The sequence below is a fragment of the Formica exsecta genome, unplaced genomic scaffold (assembly GCF_003651465.1).
Source record: "Formica exsecta isolate Colony F162 unplaced genomic scaffold, ASM365146v1 scaffold451, whole genome shotgun sequence".
NCBI classification, from domain to species: domain Eukaryota; kingdom Metazoa; phylum Arthropoda; class Insecta; order Hymenoptera; family Formicidae; genus Formica; species Formica exsecta.
In genome coordinates, this window is record NW_021851748.1 from 91308 (window position 1) to 108360 (window position 17053).

The 17053-nt window shown below is 35.3% G+C and overlaps 4 protein-coding genes across 7 annotated transcripts in view; all 4 read right to left on the reverse strand.

Moving 5' to 3' along the window:
* LOC115240799 (zinc finger protein 493-like) overlaps window positions 1-1409 on the reverse strand; it is a 12389-nt gene extending 10980 nt beyond the window's left edge. The window contains exon 1 of one of the 2 annotated variants that reach the window (XM_029816165.1): window positions 1170-1409. In XM_029816165.1, the coding sequence (XP_029672025.1) occupies window positions 1170-1349 (180 nt within the window). In that variant the 5' untranslated portion in view covers window positions 1350-1409. Of the gene's footprint in view, window positions 1-40; window positions 1124-1169 lie in introns of those variants that run through there. The other variant, XM_029816166.1, reaches the window with a different exon arrangement.
* Window positions 1410-3854: 2445 nt separating this feature from the next.
* On the reverse strand, window positions 3855-5045 carry LOC115240779 (cilia- and flagella-associated protein 20). Its single transcript, XM_029816132.1, has 3 exons — window positions 4812-5045; window positions 4371-4729; window positions 3855-4266 (listed from the first exon to the last, which is right to left on the reverse strand). The coding sequence occupies exons 2-3, from the start codon at window positions 4644-4646 to the stop codon at window positions 3961-3963; spliced, it is 582 nt and encodes a 193-aa protein (XP_029671992.1). The 5' UTR covers window positions 4647-4729; window positions 4812-5045; the 3' UTR covers window positions 3855-3960.
* A 539-nt stretch (window positions 5046-5584) lies between these two features.
* Window positions 5585-13106, reverse strand: LOC115240777 (double-stranded RNA-binding protein Staufen homolog 2). Of its 3 annotated transcripts, XM_029816131.1 has the most exons (9): window positions 12918-13106; window positions 12061-12138; window positions 11472-11680; window positions 10781-11392; window positions 10093-10640; window positions 9490-10015; window positions 9207-9412; window positions 8869-9055; window positions 5585-7975 (listed from the first exon to the last, which is right to left on the reverse strand). In XM_029816131.1, exons 2-9 carry the CDS (start codon window positions 12111-12113, stop codon window positions 7947-7949), a joined length of 2370 nt encoding a protein of 789 aa, XP_029671991.1. In that variant the 5' UTR covers window positions 12114-12138; window positions 12918-13106; the 3' UTR covers window positions 5585-7946. The 3 variants fall into 3 exon arrangements, with proteins under 3 accessions (XP_029671991.1, XP_029671989.1, XP_029671990.1); XM_029816129.1 differs by having other exon boundaries at window positions 5585-9055; XM_029816130.1 differs by lacking the exon at window positions 12918-13106 and adding an exon at window positions 12688-12824 and having other exon boundaries at window positions 5585-9055.
* Window positions 13107-15355: 2249 nt separating this feature from the next.
* Window positions 15356-17053, reverse strand: part of LOC115240790 — an 11969-nt gene continuing 10271 nt past the window's right edge. The window contains exon 14 of the mRNA XM_029816152.1: window positions 15356-16094. Coding sequence (XP_029672012.1) covers window positions 15959-16094 — 136 coding nt within the window. The 3' untranslated portion in view covers window positions 15356-15958. The remainder of the gene's footprint in view (window positions 16095-17053) is intronic.

Below are 17053 nucleotides of genomic sequence, written 5' to 3' on the forward strand. Positions count from 1 at the left end.
TAATAATATATTATTATTAAAAATAATTTATTATTATTACCATATCATTATTTCCATTATTTTTTATTTTTCGTTATTATTCTAATTTTGTTTATTTACACAATGCATTGTAATTTTTTTCTATATCTTATCCTATACAATTAACCTAGCTTCCGGCTTGTTACAAGCGTCGACAATTTCGGTTCGAGTAGGAAGATCTGTCGCTTATTTAAAGAAAAAGCTGCTGTATTTTTTTATTACGCAATGGAATCTGATTGACGTATTTTCCGTAATTTATTTCGCCCGACGCCGCTCCCCCGACGCGCGCCCCTCATTTCCGATTATATTTATAGATGTAGTATACTTATATAGCGCGCACACACATATACAGAACACGGTATACTTATTGCAATCAATAAAATGCTAATTTTTAACACTTTTGTAGCTCTGCACAAAATGGTCGCGCTCGACAGACGTATTTGGCACATTCGATCACCCATGTTTATCGCATTATATTTTCCGATATACGATAAGCTCATTGACATTTCCTCGAGTCATTAAGACTGAAGGACCGGTATAATTATAATTTTTGGCCGTACATTTTCGCGAAGCGTAATTGACACGTCACTGCGCACCTTATAAGCATATATTAAAGTCCGAAAATGTCGTCGTTATTTTTAGACGAACGAGTCGATTTACCCGCGATTCGGGAAATCATTAATCGCAAAACGAAAGGAAATTAATGAGACGATCGGCTCGAGAATTATAATACCTTCATCTCGGATTTATCGCATTATAATTGCATCCGAGTTCAAGGAATTATTATAGCAAATAGAAATAATTTCATCGCGCGATCGCCAAAGATCGGCGTACGCATCAACGATCTTCTACATCAACATTGAAATCATCATCACTATGTATATTCATCGACCGATCTTGTCCTCGATAATCTCCCGAAATCGCCGCTTCCGCGATCGGCGCGAGGAAAATTTCGAAAATCGAAATTCGGCCGAAATTTATCGCGACCGGCACGTGATTGTGACAGAGAGGCACAGATATACAGACGGAGAGAGACGTACACACGCCGCGTGTAGAGGGAGACGAATTTTGAAAAAAAAAAGAGGAGAGGAAAGGGGGGAGGGAAGCGAAAAAAATGCGCGCCGCGCGAAAAACGCGCTTTTGTGACTTACCAGGATATGCAGATATTTTCGTATCTTGGTCTGCAGATAATGACGGCGGCCGTCCTCGGCGAAAATGTGCATCCCGTCGTCGTCGAGGGCGATGTCGGCCGCACAAATCCGGCACTGCGTCGCCGATCGGTCCGCTCGCCGATCGCGCTGCTGCTCGAGATCGTGTGCCGCTGTACCCATATTTCAAAAACGGGAGCAAAAAGGCAGGAAGAGAATCAGACGGAAGAGAGAGAGAGAGAGAGAGAGAGAGAGAGAGGCGAGGAAATTTGAAAAATTACAAGCAACTATTACTGCAAAATTATTTGCATGTTTTATGATCTAAATATTTATAAATATCTTATAAATCTAATATTTATAAATCTAAATATTTTATCTTTCTGCAAATGTTATATATTAATAATAATATATTATTAACTGCGTCGCCGATCGGTCCGCTCGCCGATCGCGCTGCTGCTCGAGATCGTGTGCCGCTGTACCCATATTTCAAAAACGGGAGCAAAAAGGCAGGAAGAGAATCAGACGGAAGAGAGAGAGAGAGAGAGAGAGAGAGAGAGAGGCGAGGAAATAAATGATAAAAAAGATAACGCGCCAGGGGGAGGGAGAAGGAATTTTTTTCTCGGTCCACGACTGGAAGACTTTTTCTTTACGATAATCCTTTCGACAGAAACGCGTATAATAATGACAGGCACGCACGCCGACTTGACGAGAGATGATCTTTTTTTTCTTTTTCTATATCGTTTGGCGAGAATTAACGACGGCTAGTAAGACGCGTTGAATCGTCCCGCGACGCGGTATTTTCGTGTACCCGGACAACGACGACGCATCCTCGGTTGCGAGGAGCGACGACGGTGCGCGACCGAGAAGAAGCGCGTGTGTCTCCCGGCGGCGACCGAAAGCGGGCGAACGAACGAACGAACGAACGAACGAACGAGCGACGGCTCGCTGATTATTCTATAACGATTTTCCCTCTTTTTTTGTTCCGCCGTATACTTTATATGAGTGGAGCCGCGGATTGGGCGAGATTATAAGCCGCGCGGCACGGCGCGACGCGACGCGACGCGAGACGTCTCGTGCCTCTTTATAAAAACAGACGCGCGCTCTCCGCGATAGTCGTCGGGCGTCGGCGTGCGTCCGTCCGTCCGTCTCCCCCCGAGTGCTCAATACAAAATATATAATAGCATTCGTCGATTTGAAAAACATATGTATATAACCAATTGTTTTATTTATGGATTCCGCCGGCGCTCCGCGTCGCGGCGCGACGCCACGCCACGCCACGCCACGCCACGCGCAGCGCTCTCCGCGCGCGGCGTTGTGTGTGTATCTATGGCGTCGTCGCTGTCAACGCCGCCGCCGTCGCCGCCGTCGCCGCTGGCATCCGAAAATCCCATATTATTACATCGATTACAAGAACGCGGCCATGCGGCGCGCAAAGAATAAAACGCATCGGCGCGCGGCACTCTTAATTAGTCCGCCATCTTGGCAAATTCGTCAATTTTTTTTCGTCTCCATTCGCGGTGAAAGCGTTCGCACGATACCGCGCCGCGACACCACGTGTCTCCGCGTCGCCGATCGCTCTTCTGTCAGACGCGCGACGCGCGCTTTCTCCTATTTCGCGGACGCGCCGTACACCCGTAACGTCCGCCTCGCGATTCACGCGTTTTCCCGCCATTTCTCGCGTCGCGCCGGATGTTACTACGCGCGCGCGCCCTGTTTTTGCACGCCGCGGAAAATAGTCCGCGGATACGCTTGACGCGAACGAGCAGCCTCCCCCTTTCTGGTCCCAACGGGGGAGGAACGGGGAGTTGACGCTACGCTCCACGCGTCCCCATTTAAAAAAATCAATACTTAATAATTAGCAATTAATACGCGCGCGGAGTTTATGTGTGCGTGTGTCTACCGATTACCATTCTCCGTCTCTTCCGCCCCGCCCTTAATCATATTGCGTTCGTATAATCATACAATCATTATTTCATTAATTATTCGTATCGACGTTTATTATTTTTCTGTTTTGTACAATTGCAATATCGTTTTCATTAGTTCGATATGTATAGATAGAAAAAATAATTTTTCCGAGACGCATGGAATGTTAATCCGGAAAATGTAATAAAATGATGATAATAGTGATTTTTATCATAATTGATACTGATAAAGATGCCGTTATAACCTGATGCCTGATTACATATAATTTTATCAGCTTTAATGCTTTTTTAATTGAGTTATATAATAATTATTAGAAAATGTAATAAACTGAATAAATGAAATAATCAAATAACGAATAAAACATCTATAATTATTAATAAAATCATATTTGAAAAAATATGAATATTACACAAACATTAAATTATTCTATTTTAATATAACTTGATTAAAAAAGTTATATATTCCTCTCTCTATAAAAGATTTAAGAAAATTAAAAAATACAATTTATTGCATTTTATTATTATTATAACAAAGTTCTAATTCGAAAATAAATATCCTTTTACATACCAAAAATATTTATTATGCTAGAATTTTTGACAATCGCGATAAAAAGAACGGATAAGGGAAACAAATACATCTAAATGAGTAAAGAGGACATAACCTATAATTTTTCTAGGATAATTAATAAATCATGGAAATAGTTAACAAATTATTTGAACATAAAAACAAAATTAATCGAGGACAGTCGATTTATAAAGACAATTATTAATATATGAAATGTTTTATTCTGTAATAAATTTAAATAAGTTTTAAAGAGAAAAAGCGAACAATACTTTCCTTTTATTGAAAGCGCATATTTCTTCACTAGTTCCTAACATTTTGCCTTATTTTGAATAGGTAAGAATAATTTGAATTCTGCTGGTAATTCATCCTCTGAATACAATCGATCTGAGAAATACACTCGTCGTATCCTACAATTAGCATGAATTTGTACCCTCAATGTCTCTACATAATTTGTTCCATAAGCTCGGCGTGTAAAATCAGCCAAGTTGAACTGTATTTGATTCCATCCATCATCCAATCTCATAGGCATAGTACAGATAAATGGTTTTACCCTCGTCGTAGATTGATAGTTGCTAGCGCGGAATCTACGACGTACGTTCTTATCATCAATTATCTGTAACATATAAATATTTTTGTTTTATATCGAGAAAACGATTGAACAGTTCAAGAATAAATTCTCTAATCTCTTACAAACTAGTCGATATAATAAGAGCTTACCTGAACTTCGAACGTGAAATATTTCTTCAGATTTTTAATGATCATCACCAAGAAAGGTAACTTTATACCCAAAGTTTTTCTTGGATCTGCAGGACATGTAATATACGTTGTACTAACGTTGCTACCCAGTATTTCTAGAACGAGGCTCTGGATGTCATTGTCAGTGATCCTCTTAATATGTCCGTTTCTCACTTTTTTATCCCAGATTTGCAGCGGTTTGCTACCAATGCTGTACAAGATGGATAAGAATCCACTTTGGAAAGTATTTTTGAACATTTTTGATTGAGAATTTAGCTGCTACGATAATTTCCTCTGCTCTATCAAAATAAAGCTATTCGCCTATTATTTTCTTCTCAAGTCTGCAATGCATATTTTAAATGATAGATTTGGCCGATACGTTTATTTTTTTATGTGCAAAATATAAAACAATAAAGACCTAACCTTTTTTCATCTTGACAAGAATCGAGCTGAAAATATATTACAAATGACGAATTAAGAAATGCATGCTTATATTTAAAATAATAAATTTTCTGTTCTTCATGTATCGATTTTCATTTTATTTTGATCTACCGTTTCGCGAAGTGTCGTTTCACAAAATATTTAACGGCAAATATAACCTAACGTTTGATCGATACGCCATTTTAAAATCATATACTAGACACTAGAATACTTAAGGCTGATTCTTCATGCGCGATGAGTTTGTCCAGTATGCCGATTGGCTATCAGTTAAAGAATTTTTGGACTTCTAACAATATTCTCTGACAGTAGCTAGTTAGTACTTTTTACAAATTGATAATAACAAATACAAATGAAATATAAAAACAAGTAGAGTTGTGCAAATTAAAAACTTGCACATTGCTTCCTCATCATTTTATCTTACAATGCTTAAGCTGCTTTAAGCATGCGGATTTTTCACATTAAACTCATATTTGTAGATATTAAATAAATAAAAAAGTACTTTTTATATTCCATATCACATGTATATGTTGGATGTCTCAAATTTATAACAAGATAACTTCATACAAATATTTTTTGAATCTTAAAGTTTCTTTAAAAATATGTCTATTAAATTTTATAATATAATAAATAGATTTTACAAATTAAAAAATTTAATTAACAAATTAATCTCGCAAATAAATTAATATACAATTGATAAAAAGAACGTTGTATTTGGATGAAGTATTCGATAGAGGTAAATAAAACGTATTCCGAGATTCGTGTGCCACCTTGTCATGCGTATATTTGAAACGCATAGTAAAAAGGCCATATACATATATGTGAAACCTTTCTACAATTGTTTATCAACGTCAAATACAAACTGATGCTGATGAAGAAAAGCAGTAGATTCCTATACATCGTATAATTCATTTTCGAAATGCAATTAAAGCTTTGTCGGTATGAAGAATCTTTTCGACTCTTACGACTTACGTATTCAAGAAGCAATTATTTTCAATATGTAGGCTGTTGAAAACTCGCATTATGTAACTGTATTTTGTTACAGTATACGAAACTCAAATCACTTAGATATAAATCTAACATAATTAAACTATATTATGGTATCGAGTATACTTCTTTTATTTTGCGCTCGGTATTCATCCAGTCAACTAAGTGAAAAATTGCGAGAATACAACATATTTTACCAAAGTGATAGTAATTTAAAAAAAAATAGTTTTCTAATCAATAGTAAGCAAATGTTTCGCAGCATTTATGTATGTGTGACTGTATTGAAATGAAATTACAGAACGCAGTATGGATCATCCATAAAACTTATGTTCCACAATTATTCTTCTCCTTCTTCTAGCCAATATCGATGCATCGGCTAGTATTTCTTTAACACTTTACGAATCAAGCCCGACAGTATGCTAAGTTGATTTCTTAGTATTAGCGGGTTCTCCTTAAAGTGTTGATTCCCTTTTCCGGTACCTCGGTAAATTGATACCTTATTCGCTTATCTATCATTAATATTAACTATATGTTATTACAGTTTATATGCATAAAATTGTTCTTCTTGCAGCGTACATGACGCAAGTTATTCAATTCTCCTCTCTTTCTGTTTGTCTCTCTCGAAAAATTATACATAATGGAATCTACCACTGTGTCTCGTAATACTGAATCGTGACATGAACAAGAAAGGCCCACTTATAAAAGCGATCAGACAAAAATCCAACTAGCATCTCGAAAAATCAATAAATAATTTTCAGCGAATGTCTTTTAAATTATCTTCGAATTGATCGAATGTAACTCGCGTTAATTTCGGTAGGTCAATCGTCGCAAAAACACTTGTTACAAATTCTCAATATACCGAACATCGGGCATTACGAATAGCGTACGAATTTAATGAACAATAATACAATTTACTTAGCCGCTTGTATTTCTTGTTCAATAAATCCAATTTAATACGAATAATGAATAGAAGACAGCAGTTACTCGATTGAGAACGCCGGTACAAAACTCTGCATCATTACATCGTCAAAATAGCAAAAGGCAGCGTTTGTATTTTGCGCAAAATATAGAAAACTTAATTTTGAATATACGGAACTTAAGTAAAAATTACACGAATATTCAAAGTTTGTACCGTTTCTCAATGTTTATCTTCATTCATTAAGTTTCTTCCACTTTACTGCTTTTACTCGGCAATAACGCAAAATTTGCCATTGTTTCAGGATTATTTCTTAGCAAAATTAAAATAATTTTGTAATATAATCCTGATGCGTAACGGGACAAGTTTTGGATTATCTCCTCTTTTTTTTTTCTCCTTAGATTCGATGAAATTTCCTATACAGTTTATCATTACTATTTATCTGCGAACGATAAATGTGTATGGAAATTTCTTTATTCCCTTTGTTTCTCAACCAGACAAAATTCACAGCTGTTTTTCGGATTGTTTCTTAGCGAGATTAAAACAATTTTGTAATGGTCTTGACGCAACGGGACAAATTTTTAATTATTATCTTTTTACGTTCTCCGAAATTTCCGATGCAGCCTATCATTATTTTCTATCTCTGAATGGTAGATGCATGGAAAATTTCTATTCTCTTCACTTCTCAATATTTCGTGATACATGAATATATAACCCCAGGATGCTTCTGGCCCCTATAGAAAAGCAAATTGGGGCATAGGGACAGTATATATCCCATTACCTATGTTTTACCAATTTAAAGTTTAGATACTTAATATTTCATTAAAATGTTTAATCAGCACATGTCTCTGGCACACGTAGCCAGAGTTTGCTCTGGAAAAAGACATGATTTTATGTATAATTTTCGTATGCGACTGAATAAGGTTTTAATTTGTTTTGTTCGATAAAACAAAAAAAACATACACCATAAAATAAGCAATTCCGGATAATTGAGGATAGAAATATAAAAAAAAGAAAAAAAAAACATTGTTACGATTGTTAATTTGTGTATTAGGTAACAAGACATAGCTCTCTTTATTCATGATAATGAGAAAGCCGAGGAATTTGATTGAGAAATTAAGAGATGGTCGCATTTCATCTCCAGGTCGTGTGACTTCGTTTCTCTACAGTGTTCATATGATCATAGACCAAGACTGGAAAATGACCATTTTGAATTATCATAGATAAGTATATCGCAATTGTGATCCTGTCAATGAAAATGTTACAATAAATATAGCAGTTATAGCTGTCACTGCTAGGATCGCAATCATGTGTGATCAAGCACCAATAATATTTCTTATGATTCCAAAGTACTATTAATTTTGCAAGAGTCATTGTAATATACGTATCATTCAACACACTAATATTTTCTATAATAATATTTCTGATAGTCACAGATGTTCTTTTGGCTTCGCCTACTGTAACTAATCAGACATTCTTATACATTAAAAATAAAAGAATTCTTGCATTATTATTAAATACTCGCTTATTGGTGCTTGAACGGCATTTCAATGTAATTAAGACACTGCAAAAGATTAGAACAGAAGTTTTACATAATATAATACATGCTGATAATTAATTTACAGATAATTGTATATAAATTGATTAAAATTTGTTTCTGTTCGATTTTTTATAGTACTCAGCAATATGAAAAATAAGCAATCCAGCCATATAAATACATAAAATAAAAATATCTAAATCATGCAATGTGCTTTAAATCTTTAACCAACTTTTTCTAGTAGATAAACGCATTTTTACAATTACAATCATATTATTATACAGGGTAATATAGAAAGATTCAATATAAAAAACAAAGCTTCCACAAGAATGGATAAAAATCTAGATGAAGCAACAATATATTTTCTGCAAATGAAAATGAATGAAGAATGGTAATGAAAGCAATGAATGAAGAATATCAAACATCAATTTTGTGGAGATTTTTATAACTATGATAGTTAACTTTCTTCTGCAATGTCTTAAAGAAGCAGAAATATAACTCAACATCATATATAAGTCTTAAGCTATTTGGTTACTTATCAATAGCTCCATCCATGTTATTTTTAACTTGAATGCTAATGTGTATTCCATCACCAGACGCACCTTTGTCTTTCTTCACTTGCGCTGCGTTCGAGGCATTGTCAAGTCCTAATTTACTGAGGGTACGGAGTGCCCTTAGCGCCGCCTGATTGCGGCTCGCGGCTATTGTCGCCCCATTACCGTGACAAACTTGTGGTGGATCAGTACTTAGTGACACAAGTGATAAATATTCCTTGTTTATGGATACTCCCTGGAACATTAGTTGGGGAAGATAACTATCTATTTTCACAATATATATTAATACTGTATCATTTCTCGTTTATATACTTTTCATCTCTTTTTGATTAATTAAAACTTTAATTTTTTTATTTTAGTGCAGATTAAATAATCGCGATAATTACCTTGGGAAAATCGCTGAATTCTACGGTAAAATTAAATAACTGAGCTAAATAATGTAATTGATCTTTGGGCGAAACACCAGCCGCATTCTGTTGTTGTCCACGCAATTCTTCAGCAACTATTTGTACACTGGGTCCATTTCCCAATTTAGATTCTTGACCTCCGTCCACCAATAAAAGACCAGGTACTAATTGGCGGCCTATGGTACCTAATAACAATAAATAAATAAATAAATTTATAAAATTTACTGAACATAGCCAAATGAGCTACGTTCTTTTTTCTTACCTCCTACCGAGTGAGGTTGAGTGTCATTCACTTGTTCGTCTTCGAGAAACGTCACTTTTCTGGGTTTTGACTCCGTGTTCTCGCTTTCTCCCGTCTTTATAGATGGTTTCGCGGGTTGTGGCGACGGTTTGCTATATCCTAATTGCGCCAAGAGAGCCTCAGCTGCGGCTCTTTTAGCTAATTTCTTATTAGGTCCAATTCCCTGCGCGGAGTGTTGACCCATCGTCACTTCCATGACAAACTCTCTGCGTCTTGGCGCGCCCTTCTCGTCTATCAGATTGTAGACCGGTTCTCTTTCACGTTTCGCCTGCTGAATTTGAACTAGCCGGGAGACCGGATTGACTTCCTCAGCGGCTTCACTCTCTGAACGGGGCTCCTGGTAAACCTTGATTAAATTACGCGATTTCTTTTTCGTTGCTGGTGGCTTACGTTTTACTCGCATCGATCGATTCTGTATTGTAGCCGGTAAAGGAGGAAGACGTTTCAATTCTTCTAACATCAACTCGGCAGCGCGTTTCTTCGACACCTGTGACGAGACAGAGAAGCACGAGTATTAGAAATTACATATACTTTTTTTTCTGTCAAAAAAATATAAAATATTACTTTTTTTGAGGATCCTTCTCCCACAGTGACTTTGTCACCAACGGTGCATTTCGTCATGAAAGTTCTTATGTGAGGTTTACCACTCTCAGATACAACTTCGAAGCTGACTGATAATCCACGTTTCAGAGCGGTTTCGTGAACTAGTGACACCGGACTTTTCAACTCGGCGTTTGGATCATCGATACCGTTCAGCGTACCATTCTCATTAGTGTTGCTGACGCTTGTGATTTCTTCCGGTAAAGGCAATTGTCGCAGTTGTTCCAAAGCTCTACTGGCCGCATCGTGACGTGCCGCTTGGCCTGTCAGACCTCTACCCGTAAATTCGCGTTCACCAACCTTGAGCGTAACGAGATACAATCCTTGAAGATCCGTGTGAACTCCGCGATTGTATGGGATTCGAGGATTGTACATTCGCGGGAAGTTATTAAAATTGGGCGGCATAAATTGATGCTGTAATGTAGCCGGCGGAGCTTGTCGGAACGTATAAACAGTTGGTTCACCTCGTTTCATTGCTAGAGCGTTCAGTTCAACGGTTGGTGGTAAATGTCCTGTAATACAAAATAGTGTTACTGTACAATAATAATAACACAATAACTACATAATTAAAATTAAAACTGAAAAAGATAACGTCACAAATCAATATTATTGTACAACTGCAGTACGTATAAAAATCGTAACATGAAATTACCAGAACCTGTCGGGCATTTGCCCAGATGGCCGATTCTCATGGCCTTGGTGGGTTTAGGCGGAGGTTGACGATACCACGTTTTTGTTAAGGCCTCGGTCGCCGCGCTGTGTTGAGCCTTCTTTATGCTAGGACCTTCCGCGACGTATTCCTCCTCGCCGAGTTTCAATGTCACTGTGAATCTCTTCTTGTGCGCCGGTCCCTGCTCGTTGGTCAACCTATACTGATGTTGAATCCTATTGAATCTGGCTAACTCATTCAACAAGCACATGGGTGTTTTTTCTTTCATGTTTGCCAAGGCTGGATTAGTCGCGTTGGCATGATTCTGATTGGACGAATTATCGTCTCTGGACTCTCCATTGCTGTCATTTGTTATCGCCTTTGATTGTTCTATGTTCGATTGCTGCGGCATGTGTTGCGGCTGTTGTTGCTGCTGCTGTGATTGTTGCACTTGCTGCTGCGGTTGTGGCTGTTGGACAGACTGATTCTGTTGGTTATTCGATTGCTGCTGCTGTTGTTGCGACTGCTGGTGTTGATACTGAGGTTGTTGTACATTTTGAAGAGTCACAGAAACTGTATTTGTTTGGTCCTTCATGCTAACGCTAACCATAGTATCTAAAGTAAACATTTTGAATTAATTTTTGCATTAATAATCAAGAATGAGGATTAAATCTCACAATATATCTATGCTTACTGTTTGTATTGTGCGTATTCATACCCATCAACATCGGCTGCCTCGGATTTCCATGCGGCGGGCCAGGGTGCTGCATGTGATGCATATGCTGTTGATGGGGGGGCATGGACAGTATCGGTTGATGAGGATTTCGATGCGGCAGCAGATGCTGCGGCTGATGTAACTGGGTCATGTTAGCCTGCTGCATAGGCCGCATCGATCCTGCCATTCTAGAAACATCATTTTTGTTTTATTGTAATTAATATCAATAAATAATAATCTTACTAAATACTTCATATTTATGATATTAACTCTGTCTACAGATTTATAAACAAGTAATTATTATTACATCTATAATCTATACGAGGATATTTAATCTTTTCAAAATAAAGAAATATCGCAGTGATTATCATCATACACATTCACTATAAAAGATCAGTATAATGACTTATCAACAATTTCTGTTCTGTATAGAGATTGATGTGACTTATCATCAAATCATTAAATAAACTCATTAAGAAATTTCTTAGTCAATTTATGAATAATTTATATAAATATTTATTATGTTTTGGACAAATTAGTGTAATATAAACATTGATTTAATATTAACCTATTATGATCCCGTAGTTGATTCTGCATTGCGTGATGTTGATGACGTAACATCTTATGAAAAAATACACAGAAAAATCTGTAAAACAAAAAAAATTATTACTACTCTATTATTATTACTCTAGTTTCAATATACATTTTAAACAAGTAAAAATTTATATTGCGCACATACATTCTTAAAAAAAATTCTTACATCTGTGCTATAAAAAATCAGTTAATAAGAGATTAAAAGTTTTCGCATCAAATTAAAATACATTTGTCTTCTAATGAGTTCTCGCACACAGCAATCAGCAGACTACAAACACAGTTCTTCTGCTATCTTGCTAATTAGTGACAGAGGGTAAAATTATGAATTCTCTTTTATCATTATTAATAAATAAACAATTTACAAATAGTCTATGAATAGCATTGCTTGTGCGAAAAGAGGATCGAGCTTTCACGTCTATCCTAAAAAGAGCTTTACTCCAAAATGAATTTCTATTGTACGCGCAATATCTTTCCTTTTTTCGCACAGACAGAGGTTTCAGAGAGTTTCACGCATTAAAACAAAATCTTATGCGCGCACAAAGTGATTGACAGCGGGCGTGGATAATCCGATTGACTTCGATATATAGGAAGATGATATAACCTTTCAGCGAGAAGGGCGAGCCGGTAAAATAAGCGGGTTACAACGGGAGACACGATTTCGCGGCCGCGTGCGATTTCGTACGCCGCGAGATTCCGCCTATAAATAAAATTCGTTATTGAAGAAAATGGGCTTGGCCGCCAGCGGTGGCGGCGACGACGAGGGCGATCTGTACGGAACTCGTGGGAACCCGCCGAACGCCGACACGCTCTTCTCTCGCCCTTTATCCTTACCCTATTACGCTCGTTCTATTTCACGAAAATTTAGGGCGCGATGCAGGACGCAGCGAAATTTCCGGCGAAACAGATCGGTCACGACAGTTATATGAGAACACCGCCAGGCCCTCGGCACGGCTATTGGCAAACAGTAAAGAAAAGTACTCTGTAGACTAAAATGCGGCCATTTTGATGTGAGGCTGGCGGCAGTGCGTGACGTCACTGTGTATATTCTAGAGTGAGTTCGGAAATCTTACTCGTGGGGTAGAGTAGCTTCAAATTGACCAATCAGGACGAAGAAATCTTTGTCCTGATTGGTCGATTAAACGTTACTCTACACCACGGGTAGGATTTTTAAACGCACCCTTGCACACGGTAGGTATACAAATCAAACCGTAGGAAGTAATAACGGAAATAACGAATGCACGGCGTACGAGAAATCAAATTTATTCAGAATTTTATTCACTCAGAGATGCACTCTTCCTTTCGTTTGCACTACAAACCATCTATTGATGCGTGTTCGCACATTTCAAGTTAAATAAGTACTTCCAGATCGAATGTATCATATTTGGATACTCGTGCATCATGTGATCGTCGACATTAAAATATTCAAAATCTTTTTCTTCCTTTTTTTTAGATTATTATTAAATATTGCATAATCGGTGTGCGATTTTTTATCTTTTAACTTTGCGTTTAATCTCTCGCGTCGAATACTTACAGCTGTCAAAACAATCGGACGCAGTTTTCAATCATAAATGCACAAATATCGATCTATAATCTATATATATATCCCAGACAGCACAAGGATGTCCTTAGGACGTCCAAAGGGCATCCAGGACATACATGTAGGATATCCTGAGGATATCCTATTTTAATCCTCGGATCTCCTCTGGATGTCCTGAGGAAGAGTAAATGATAGCCGTACACTAGCCTCTGGAGAATCCAGGGAGATCCTGTGGAACATCTTAAGGATTTCTATAGGATATGTTAGGGATATTTTTCATACGTTAAAAGGAACAAATTCTAAAATTTAAATATAAATTAAGATTGCGTTCTGTTATTTACTGCCAATACTAAAAATCTAATACTAAAAATAGTTCACGTTCTTTAATATTTGAGGTTTTCGTGCTGTACATGAATATTTTAGGTTTGGCTTCCGGGTTTGAGTCGTGTAATATTTTCAAAACAATCCAATATCTGACTTCCTTATGTTTGGATTGCATCAGAAATTGAACTGATAAAAAATAATTATATTTTTAATTTCCTGTTAGTTGCTCTTTGCAAGCTTTATATAATTCTCATGACCAAATCTCAAATACGAGTTTGCGCTTCGCATAGCGGTAAACAAACTAACTAGCGGTTGAATACTATTTTTTGTAAAGTTTTTGGAATGTTGCGCATAGTAACATTTCTCATAAATTATTAAATAAATAATAATTTTGAATATGTGAAAATGTGCGCATCAAATTCAATTATTAATATTAAACGAAATTAATGTTAACAGTTAATTGCACATGTATATGTCCTCTGGAAATCCAAAGGACATTCAATATAATAGACAGGGCAGGTATCCTACAGACATCCAGGGGTTATCCAATGGACATTTATAGGACATTAATACTTATTACAATACTTAAAATTTCTAAATTATATTAAATAGCCTACATAACCGAAAGTAATCATGTATGCATATTAAATTTTCATAAAATATATTTATAATAATATCTTAAAACATCCTACAAATATCCTGAACCATCCTGGACATATTCAGGATGATCCTGAGGACGTTTTGTGCTGTCTGGGATATATTGTACACTTCTCAAATTATGCATCATTATACTTTATGTATTTCTAATTATATTTGTCATTCATTTTCTTTTCACATGTCATGACTTGTTAGTTTTGTTAGAAGGAAAAAAATTCGTTATAATTGCCGACATTTATTTACATTTATAAAATAACAATAATAATATTAGATATATATGTCTAATATGATCATATAACTATATATAATTAAACAGTTAAAAGTTAAATTAAAAGGTTGAAAAGTTAATAACTCAACTTAACTTATTTAATTTTAAACATTTTAACTTTTAACTTAAACTAGTTATTTTTAAATACATTAACAATAACTAATTAACTTCTTTTATATAAGTTAAAATAATTTATCAATATTAAAATCGTGTGAAAATGATTGATCATAATATGCGAATAATATTTCATTTGTTGTACAACAAGTTTGTCGGATGTGTCGATTCGCTGTGTTGAATAGAGAAAAAACTTTTAACTTTAATAATGAGTTAATAATTTTTTAACTTAACTTTAACTAAAATAATTTTTGCTTAAGTAACTTTTAAACTTAGTTAATTTTTGAGTTATTAACTTTAAACTTAACTTAGTTAAAAAAAAAATTAACTTGTTAGTTTTGTTAAATAATGAAGGAAAAAGATTCGTTATAGTTGCCGTCATTTATTATATTTACTTTTATGAAATAACAAAATAGATATACCTATTATTAGCTGTTATTATATCTGTCATTACCACACTATTTTAGTTAAATATTTGAATATTTAATTAGTTATTACAGAAGTCTATTTTTTAATATTGTTTATTATATATCTACTGCTAATTCGAGTTTCGACGAAATGCAAGCGATAAGAATCTGCTTGCAGTTCGAACTTTTCGAAAGAGCAAATAAAGTTCTACAATATGCTTCTCTTAACATTATTCAATAAACATAATTATATTTATCGAAATAAACGATTAAACATTATCATTATATTTTTCAACTTCTCACAGCTACGAGTTAAAATTTATATTTTAATTATACATACAGAAAGAGAGAAAAATCTAATAAATAAATTTTATCTCTGAAGGAAAATTGCAATCCAATGCAAGTTAATTTTTAATGATTGAAAACTTCACGTCGCAATGAAAAAAGCATAAATTTGTTTGTATAATTCCAATACACAAGATAATTAATCATTATTACGGATCGTGAAAAATTATGATGCCAGTATTTGTGTACCAAAAATGATCCGCCGTGGAAATTGCAAGTTTTACACTGAAACTTTCAGATCGGTGTAAGACGGTAATTGCACAGCATGTGCAGGTTGATTGTTTTCGCTGACGAAGACCGCGCCGTTCTCTCCCTTTTCGATTAATTCCACGATAGCATTCGCCACATGTTCAGGTCTGTTAACAATAAGCGGAAAGAATACTATTATATATATATATATATATATATATACAGAATGTCCTAGGGTAAGTGGCAGGACTACTTTTTATCTTTTAAATTAAAAGACATAGCAAAAGACCATAACAAATATGTAAAATTAAATGGCTCAAATTGAACTCTAATCTGAGTATAGTTGTTGTTTACAAAGCTACGTTAAAGAACGAGAAGAGGTATGCATAATTTGTTTATAATAATGTGGATATTTCGATATAATAAAAGTTGCAGCGTTATTCAAAGCGAATACAATGATTATGATTTAACGTAATTATTTCATAAATTGCACGAATTTTATGGCTTTGAAATCACAGGCGATGTTTAACATTTTCATTTTCGGTTCTGCGATATGGTCAACTTCCAATTTCTGCATTAAAGGGCGACATATGTCATATTGTCACTTGATCATACTGCAGTTGGTCATATCGCAGAGCTGAAAATGAAAAAGTAGACGTCAATATTTCAAATCTATAAAATTCCTATAATTTATGAAATAATTATAACAAATAATTACATCGTTGTATTCTTTCTGAATAACGCTGTAATTTTTATAATTTTTATTATATCGAAATATCCACATTATTATAAACAAATTATGCATACCTCTTCTCGTTCTTTAACGTAGCTTTGTAAACAACAACTATACTCAGATTAGAGTTCAATTTGAGCCATTTAATTTTACATATTTGTTATGGTCTTTTGCTATGTCTTTTAATTTAAAAGATAAAAAGTAGTCCTGCCACTTATGACAGGACATTCTGTATATATATATATAATACAAATTCAAAACTATATCAATTAGGTTTATAAGAAATTGAGGTTTATAAGAGATTGTTCTACGCATTATTAAGATCCAATAATATAAAATATATTTAGCTATAGATATTGTTGTAAATTCCTTCTCTCTCTCTCTCTCTCTCTC